At 52.8% G+C, this 9,241-nt stretch overlaps 1 protein-coding gene across 1 annotated transcript in view; it reads left to right on the top strand.

The window, feature by feature from the left end:
* Nucleotides 1-278: 278 nt before the first annotated feature.
* Nucleotides 279-9,241, top strand: part of GPI (glucose-6-phosphate isomerase) — a 48,476-nt gene continuing 39,513 nt past the window's right edge. Inside the window, exons 1-4 of the mRNA XM_023229032.1 lie at nucleotides 279-632; nucleotides 1,586-1,676; nucleotides 2,023-2,091; nucleotides 3,830-3,949. Of these exons, the coding sequence (XP_023084800.1) occupies nucleotides 511-632; nucleotides 1,586-1,676; nucleotides 2,023-2,091; nucleotides 3,830-3,949 (402 nt within the window). The 5' untranslated portion in view covers nucleotides 279-510. The remainder of the gene's footprint in view (nucleotides 633-1,585; nucleotides 1,677-2,022; nucleotides 2,092-3,829; nucleotides 3,950-9,241) is intronic.

Genomic DNA, 9,241 nt, shown 5'->3' with positions numbered 1-9,241 from the left:
CCCTTACCAGCACCTGACACATATCATCTGTTGTACTTGCTTATTTGGCACATATGTATCCACAGCGCCTGGAACACTGCCTGTAACGTGGAAGGTGTTCTATCTGTAGAGTTTTGTCGAATGAATGAATGAAGCCGACCAGTGCACAGGGAGTGTAGTGGCGCGATGGTAGCTCTCTGCAGCCTCCAACTCCTGGGCTCCAGTGATCCCCGGGCTCTGCCCACCCCTCTCCACAGCCACTTCCGGGCAGAAGCCAGCGAAACGGCGGTAGGGAGAGAGGAGCTGAGGCCCCAGATCAGCGGCCGCAGGCAAGGTCGCTTAGCGGGCACCCGGCCTGGGTATTGGGGCGCGGGTCGGGGGCGGGGCCGGGGCCGGGGCTCAGGGGTGGGGCCGGAACGGGCGCCTGCGCCATAAAGGCTGTCGCGCGCCCCCGCGCCTTGCTTGCTGCGCGCTGCCAGCGCTCCTTCCTTCTCGGCGCGCGTTCCAGTCCGCGTACCTTCTAGTCTCGCCATGGCCGCTCTCACCCGGGACCCCCAGTTCCAGAAGCTGCAGCAATGGTATCGCGAGCACGGCTCCGAGCTGAACCTGCGCCGCCTCTTCGATGCCAACAAGGAGCGCTTCAACCACTTCAGGTGCGGGCGGGCCGGAGGCGGGGGCTGCCACGCGCGGCGCCCGGAGCCGGGCACGCGGGGATGGGGTCTGGAGGCGGGGGCAGTGGTGCCCGGGGACCCCCGCCCCCCACCTCCAGGCCACGGACTGGGGCCCAGGCAGAGGCCGCACTTCGTCCTTGGAGTCTCCTTGGAGTGCGTTCCTGGGGGCTTGCGGCCTCGCCGGGGGTCTCGGCGCCGGGTCTGCTTCGTCACGAGGAAAAACGGGCCTCTACCTGGGGACGTTTCCCCTCCCCCACCCCGTGCAGCTCCGGCCATTTGAGCAGGGGCTCCTTTCGCAGTTGTGAGGAGAGGCCCTGGCTGACGCAGCAAGCGGGAAAGGGCTGTCCGTTTCCATCCGCTCCTGGCCACATGGGCTTGGGACCGTTTGCCGGGCGGGCAGCCCGGACGTGGGGTTTGAGGGAGCTTGATGGAAGGATGGAGACGTCGGGCGTGATTCCTGCAGAAGAGACCTGTGCACGACCGGGGAGTGGGAAGGAGCATTGGAGGAAATCATGGGCCGGGGTGTGGCGGAGCGAGCTCTGATCACTGATGCTGGTGGAGGAGGGGCGGGGAACGACTGTGGTTCTGGACTAGACGTCCCAGTGGCCATCCCTGTCATCTGGATGGGTGCCTGAGTAACTTAGGGCAGAGAGTGGAAGCCCTGGGAGGGGGTGGTCCCCGCCTTCAGTCCAGACTCCTCACCCAGGGTCTGCCTGCATCTAAGGTCTGTGAGGATGGCTTCTTTCTCTGTGCTGCTGTTGCAGATCATCCTGGTGGGCCAACAGGTGACAGACATCACCGCTGTGCTGGGTGGCCGTGGCCCTTGTGGGGTGTGGGTCGGGGAGGATGTTTCTTCTGGGAACAGCTACTGCTCAGGACAGGTCTCCCACTAGGGAGACCAGGGTGTGGTCAGCAGCATCTCCATCTTTCTGCAGCCTGACCCTCAACACCAACCATGGGCATATCCTGCTGGATTACTCCAAGAACCTGGTGACGGAGGATGTGATGCGGATGCTGGTGGACCTGGTAATGTTCTGCTTGGGGAGGTGTAACTGGTAACCGACAGAGTGATGGGCGAGCTGGGCTCCTGGGTGTCCCCAGGACCTTAAGTATCTTGAGTTTTTCCTCTCATTAGACCTCGGTGACCTCCTCTGTGCAGGTGAGGCACCTGCCCTGGCTTAGGTTCTAAGCAGCATCCCAGGGACCCCAGTGTCTGATGTCTGAGTAGACCCTTCCCAGACAGTGGGAGAGAGAACCAGGCGGCAGCCATCTGTCTGTCTCATTGGGGACAGCACCAAGCCTTGTGTTCGGGGGCTGACACTTGGGATGGTCAGTTTGGGTGGGACCAGGCCTCAGTATCGTCTCTTCCTAGGCCAAGTCCAGGGGCGTGGAGGCCGCCCGGGAGCGGATGTTCAATGGTGAGAAGATCAACTACACCGAGGTGAGCAGGCCCCACATATCCTCTGGGGCCTCCTTCCTTCCCTTTGGGGTTTATCTGACTGTTAGCCACATTACCCTGTGTCTTCACCTCTTCTCTTGGGCAATGCTTTTGCTTAATGAGGGGCCTGAAGGCCTTTTTCCTCCTGCTTGTAGCAGGGCTTAGGGTGTGTCTTCCACAAGATTGGCCGTCTAGGTTTGGTGAGCTCCTTGGAACAGTTCCCAGTGTCTGCCTGGGAGGAGGACATCTCATACCCAGAGGGAGACTTTCTCAAGGCTGACATTTTCCTGGAGAAGTTAACTCGAATATATCCTCGCTGCAAGTTTTAGTAGCAACAAGAAGGATCTTAAGTCACTAAAGACTTCAGCCTACTCAAGCAATAGGAGTCAGTAGGAAGCAGTGGTGAGGCCAGGCCTGGGGACCTCTGTTCCTGACTCAGTATGGGAGCCAAGCCTGGAGGTATAATGGACACTGAGCACCCAGACTCTGTCCTCACGATGTCATTATCCTCCTCTTACATGTGAGCAGTCTGAGGTTCAGAGGTCACGTCCCTTATCTAAGATGTTATAGCTGTAAGAGGCAAAGTGGAGATTCACACTCAACCTGTCTTGCATTGTGGGTCTAAGCTGAGAGAGGATGCAATCAAGGAAGGCTTTCTGGAGGAGTACATTCACCTATAAAATGTGGGGCAGGAATGGGGTATGGCAGGGTGAGGGTGGGGTGGCGTGAAACCTTCCACCTTAGCAAGCCCTCTCACTGGGTTGGAATCCCAAGATGATCCTTTTCCTGCCCAGCTTAGACCTTCCCTCAAGGACTCCTCTGCTGGCTTCAGGCCGTTTCACTCGCGTGGCCGGGCCAACCGCCTGGCACCGGTCACAGACTTCAAGTCTGGTTTGGTTCCTGGCAGTTGGTAGTTGTCGGGCTGCTTGGTGAGGGAAGCTTGAGTTGCATACCTTGCTGCAAATCCAAGGAGCTGAGGACACTGCCTAAAAGGTGCCAGTAAACACCGTGGACACGCATTGGGAGGATGAGGTTACTTCAGGCTTAGTGAGCACTCATCTTTGGAAAGCATTTATTTATTTATTTATTTATTTAGAGATGGAGTCTCGCTCTCTCGCCCAGGCTGGAGTGCAGTGGTGTGATCTCGGCTCACTGCAACCTCTGTCTAATGGGTTCAGGCGATTCTCTGCCTCAGCTTCCCGAGTAGCTGGAACTACAGGTGTGTTCCACCCCACCTGGCTAATTTTTGTATTTTTAGTAGAGACAGGATGTCACCATGTTGGCCGGGCTGGTCTTGAATTCCTGACCTCAAGTTATCTACCCGCCTTGGCCTCCCAGAGTTCTGGAATTACAGGCTTGAGCCATGGCGCCCGGCTTCTGAAAGCATTTATTGCTTGTTTCTGACATATGTTGTCACCATTCTCTGCCTTTGCCCACTGTTGCTCTTTTCTCTCACTGTTCATGCCCTGAACACCTATGGCAGGCCCTCTGGGCCTGTCCTAGGCATATATGGGTCCCCACCCCCATCTCCTCCTGACTGTCTGCAACACATAAGTCCTTGGGGAGCTCCTACTCCTGTAAACATACAGTGGGTTCTTGGAACAAGATCATGGTGCTAACAGAGACCTCAGGGCCTGCCTGTCTAGTGGATAGAGGGCTGAGCTATGGCACCATGCCCAGCTGGGAGCATAGCTGCCTGGGGTTGAGGGGACAGTCTTTACACCCTGACCCTCATCCCCAGGGTCGAGCTGTGCTGCACGTGGCTCTTCGGAACCGGTCAAACACACCCATCCTGGTAGATGGCAAGGATGTGATGCCAGAGGTCAACAAGGTTCTAGACAAGATGAAGTCTTTCTGCCAGGTAAGTGGCTACTGGGCCGGACTCGCCCTTGGCCGTGTGTGAGTATATGGGAATCTGGGATCCCTGAGGGGCAACTTTTCCTCTATTCTTGGAGGCAGGACTCAGGCTTTCACTGCAGCTTAAGGGAGGGGTTGCCTGTGTGATCGCTGACCCTGGGGGTCTTTGCTGAGGCCTGAATTTCTCCTGGCTCTGCTCTGAAGGAACCTACTGCTGGCAGAAGTGGGGGCAGTCTCTTTCCTGAATTATAGACACCTGTGGGCCCATGGTGACAAATGACAGAGGCTTGAAATGAAAAGTGGGGCCCCAAGGGCCCGGGCGCAGTGGCTCACGCCTGTAATCCCAGCACTTTGAGAGGCCGAGGCAGGCAGATCACGAGGTCAGGAGATCAAGACCATCCAGGCTAACATGGTAAAACCCTGTCTCTACTAAAAATACAAAAAAATTAGCCGGGCGTGGTGGCGGGCCCCTGTGGTCCCAGCTACTCGGAAGGCTCAGGCAGGAGAATGACATGAACCTGGGAGACGGACCTTGCAGTGGGCAGAGATTGTGCCACTGCACTCCAGCCTGGGCAACAGAGCGAGACTGTCTCAAAAAAAAAAAAAAAAAAGAAGTGGGGCACCTGAGAGATGGGTGCCCCACTTGAGAGATGGGACCCACCTGAGAGATGGGTCCATATAACAGATAAATGATATGGACATTTAAAATAATAGCCAGATCTCCAAAAGATATTTATTAGATACATTTATTCTGGATTAGATAATAAAATAGGTGTGTTAGTTAATAATTATTTGTTGCCAAAATTACACTTGAAGATCCCTTGGAATTCCCTGTTTATTAAACCTCTGCTAGGGCAGCATGGAGGGGAAATGTGGAGTTGGAGCCCCCACACAGAGAAGGAGCTTTTACGTTTTTCTTTTTTTTTTTTTGGGATGGAGTCTCACTCTGTCGCCCAGACTGGAGTGCAGTGGTGTGATCTCAGCTCACTGCAACCTCTGCGTCCCAGATTCAAGCGATTCTCCTGCCTCAGCCTCCTGAGTAGCTGGGATTACAATTATGTGCCACCCCGCCCATGAAGGGGTGGCCTGCCCCTCCACACCTGTGGGTGCTTCTCGCTAGGTGGAAACGAGAGACTTGAGAAAAGAAATAAAGACACAGAGACAAAGTATAGAGAGAGAAAAGCAGGGCCCCAGGGGGCCAGTGCTGTGCTTTCAGAGGACCCACACTGGCACTGGTCTCTGAGTTCCCTCAGTATTTATTGCCAAAAAGATAAGGGAGTAAATTAGCAGTAAGATGTTCCATTTTCCCAGGATCGGGCAGGAGACAGATGTTTTTCTTTTACTGAGATTTAAAGGAATGGTACTGACCTTCAACCACAAGCAGGCTTTAAACATTTGCCTAACAAAGCACATTCCTTACAGCCCAGAATCCTTTCAACTTTAATTAGCACAGCAATGTTTCTAGCAAGGACAAGATTGGGGGTAGAGTCACAGATTAACAGCATCTCAAATATAGAGCCGAATGGAGTCTCTTAAACTTACTTCTATCTATAATAACACAGCAACAGGCTAACCTATTTTTTCCCTACACGCCCAGATAATTTTTATATTTTTAGTAGAGATGGGGTTTCACCATGTTGGCCAGGCTGGTCTCAAACCCCTGACCTCAGGTGATCTGCTCGCCTCAGCCTCCCAAAGTGCTAGAATTACAGGCGTGAGCCACTGCACCTGGCTGGAAGGAACTTTTTCTAACCTCTTTTGTCATACGCCCTTATCACCTAGTCTAGAAATAGATAAAACGTTGTAAAATTTCCTCAACCCTGGCTGGGCGTGGTGGGTGGCTCATGCCTCTGATCCCAGAACTTCGGGAGGCTGAGGCGAGCGGATCACTTGAGGTAAGGAATTTGAGACCAGCCTGGCCATCATGGTGAAACCTCATCTCCACTAAAAATACAAAAATTAGCCAGGTATGGTGACACATGTCTGTAATCCCAGCTACTTGGAAGGCTGAGGCAGGAGAATCGCTTGAACCTGGGAAGCAGAGGTTGCAGTCAGCTGTGAGTGTGCCATTGCATTGCAGCCTGGACGACAGAGGGAGACTGTCAAAAAAAAAATTTCCGGCTGGGCGCGGTGGCTCAAGCCTGTAATCCCAGCACTTTGGGAGGCCGAGATGTGTGGATCATGAGGTCAGGAGATCGAGACCGTCCTGGCTAACGCGGTGAAACCCCGTCTCTACTAAAAAAAAAAATACAAAAAACTAGCTGGGCGAGGTGGCGGGTGCCTGTAGTCCCAACTACTTGGGAGGCTGAGGCAGGAGAATGGCGTAAACCCGGGTGGCGGAGCTTGCAGTGAGCTGAGATCCGGCCACTGCACCCCAGCCTGGGAGACAGAGAGACTCCGTCTCAAAAAAAAAAAAAAAAAAAAATTTCCTCATCCCCATTCCCAGCTAACCCTCCAGAAGCAGCTTTTGTAAAGTTTCCTATAGCCAGGCGCAGCAGCTCATACTTCTAGTCCCAGCTATTCAGGAGGCTGAGGTGGGAGGATGGCTTCAGCCTGGGAAGTCGAGGCTGCAGTGAGCTATGGTGACACCACTGCACTCCAATCTGGACAATGGAGCAAGATCCTGTCTCAAAAAATAAATTTAAAAAATAGAAAAGTTTTCCTGTGAAGTCTTCCAGAAAGTTCCTGTGCACGTACACGTCTGTCATCTCCTCTTCGAAACATGTACACACGTGCACATGCACGCGGTTTGGTTTTCTCCCTGCTCTTTTACAGCTTATTTCCACCTGGAAGTATGTAAGCGGTGTCCGTGTGTCAGTGACAGTGCATATAACATGCCTCCTTTTCCTTGTGTGTAGGGTGGTAGGGGTTGCCTCAGAGACCAGCTAAGTTTCCCCACATCAAGCACTTGCCCTAGGGCTGATTCTGCAGGGGTGGGTTGGCAGATGTCCTCAAGCCTGGAGAATGAGGGTGATGTGTGGGCTATGCATGTGCCAAGGGTGATCATCCAAGCTCTTGTCAGCTGTGGTCATTTGCTGCTTGTCCTAGGAACAGTGGCCTCCACATGTGGCTGGTCAATGTCCAGTTACTTTGGCCAAGAGCCACTTTCAGACCTGAAAATGGGCTGGGCACGGTGGCTCGTGCCTGTAATCCTAGCACTCTGGGAGGCTGGGCAGTTGGATCATTTGAGGTCAGGAGTTTTGAGATCAATCAACATGATGAAACGCCGTCTCTACTAAAAATACAAAAAGTTACCTGGGCATGGTGGCGAGCACCTGTAATATCAGCTACTGGGCAGTCTGAGGCAGGAGAATCTCTTAAGCCTGGGAGGCGGAGGTTGCAGTGAGCCAAGATCACATTACTGCACTCCAGCCTAGGTGACGGAGTGAAACTCTGCCTCAAAAAAAAAAAAAACCCATCTCTGCAAAAAATAAATAAATTAGCCAGGCATGCTGGTGTGTCCCAGCTGCTTGGGAGGCTGAGGTGGGAGGATGGCTTGACCCCGGGAGGTTGAGGCAGCTCGGGTGACAGAGTGAGACGCTTCCCAGGGCAAGGAAGTTGTGGGGTCCTGATGGGAATCTGGATTTCCAGAATGTCATTTAGGGTGGTCAGTCCATGTGACGGGCTTTGGGCCTGCGGCAGGGCCTTTCCAGCCATCTGCTGTGAGTGGCAGAGCTGAAGTGCATTAAAAGCCTAGTGCTGTGTGATTAGGCTGGGTGCGCTCAGCCATGCCACGTGGCGAGGGTGGCACTGCACCATTTGGGGTGCTGTTTCCAGGAAAGCCTTCCCTTAAAGCTGGCCACTGGAGTACCTGACTCAGGCTGATAGGGTATTTATAGTTCACAAAAAGTTGCTGGATGGCAGCAATCCCCCGGTGAGGAACATTCCTCATGGCTGTGCTCTCCAAAGTTTGCCAAGATTGGGTGAAGACGTTCACTGTGACCTTGATTGTAGTGGCAAAACCTGAAACCAAGCTGTACTCATTTATCAGGGGACTTACCAAGTAGAGTCAGCATATATTCATATACTGTCATCCGGGGCACCGTTAGGAATCAGGGAGCTACAGTTGGACTGACTTGCCATGCTGTTCAGGATGGACTGGGAAGTTGAAAAAGGAAGTTGCAGAATTGGTGGGTATGGTAAAGCCTTATTTGGTCAAATGAAAGCTGAATGTAATTGTAATAAAGATAGACACATTTGGCTGAGTGCGGTGGCTCACATCTGTAATCCCAGCACCTTGGGAGGCCAAGGTGGGTGGACCACGAGGTCAGGAGTTCAAGACAAGCCTGGCTAACATAGTGAAACTCCGTCTCTGCTGAAAAAAAAAATACAAAAAAGTTAGCCAGGCATGGCGGCGCGTGCCTGTAGTCCCAGCTACTCGGGAGGCTGAGGTGGGAGAATCACTTGAACCCGGGAGGGGGAGGTTGCGGTGAGCCAAAATCACGCCACTGCACTGCAGCTTGGGCAACAGAGTGAGACTTTGTCTCAAAACTTAAAAAAAAAAAAGACACATTTTTCCTCTGGGATGCTTCATTATAACAAACCTTTGACAGTCAGGGAAGGAGACTTGGCTTTTTTTTTTTTTTTTTTTGAGGCAGAGTCTCGCTCTGTCACCCGGGCTGGAGTGCAATGGTGTGGTCTCGGTTCACTCAACCTCTGCCTCCCAGGTTCAAGTGATTCTCCTGCCTCAGCCTCCCCAGTAGCTGGGATTACAGGCACACGCTGCCACGCCCGGCTAATTTTTGTATTTTTAGTAGAGACGGGGTTTCACCATGTTGGTCAGGCTGGTCTTGAACTCCTGATCTCAAGTGATCCACCCGCCTTGGCCTCCCAGTGTCCTGGGATTACAGGTATGAGCCATCACGCCCAGCTGAGACTTGCTTTTTCTAACCTCTTATGTCATACACCTGTGAGGGAGGGTTGAGAAGTTGAACAACTTGTTTTATTTCTTTCTGTATTGATGGAAATTTTCCCATGGTTTATTTAAAGAAAAAGTAGGGCCAGGCACAGTTGCTCACCTCTGTAATCCCAGCCCTTTGGGAGACAGAGGCAAGAGGATTGCTTGAGGCCAGGAGTATAAAATCACGACATAACAAGACCTTGCCTTTTAAAAAAAAAGTTAAAAGTTAGCCAGCTGTGGTGGTATGCACCTATAGTCTTGCCTACTTAGGAGGCTGAGGCAGGAGAATTGCTTGAGCCCAGGAGTTTGAAGCTGCAGTGAGCTATGATCATACTCCTGCATTCCAGGCCGAGCAACAGAGCACAACCGTGTCTTTTTTTTTTTTTTTTTTTTTTT

The sequence above is a fragment of the Piliocolobus tephrosceles genome, chromosome 21 (assembly GCF_002776525.5).
Source record: "Piliocolobus tephrosceles isolate RC106 chromosome 21, ASM277652v3, whole genome shotgun sequence".
In the NCBI taxonomy this organism is placed as follows: Eukaryota; Metazoa; Chordata; class Mammalia; order Primates; family Cercopithecidae; genus Piliocolobus; species Piliocolobus tephrosceles.
The sequence above is the reverse complement of the archived record's forward strand: the minus strand, read 5'-3'. Positions and strand labels throughout refer to the sequence as shown.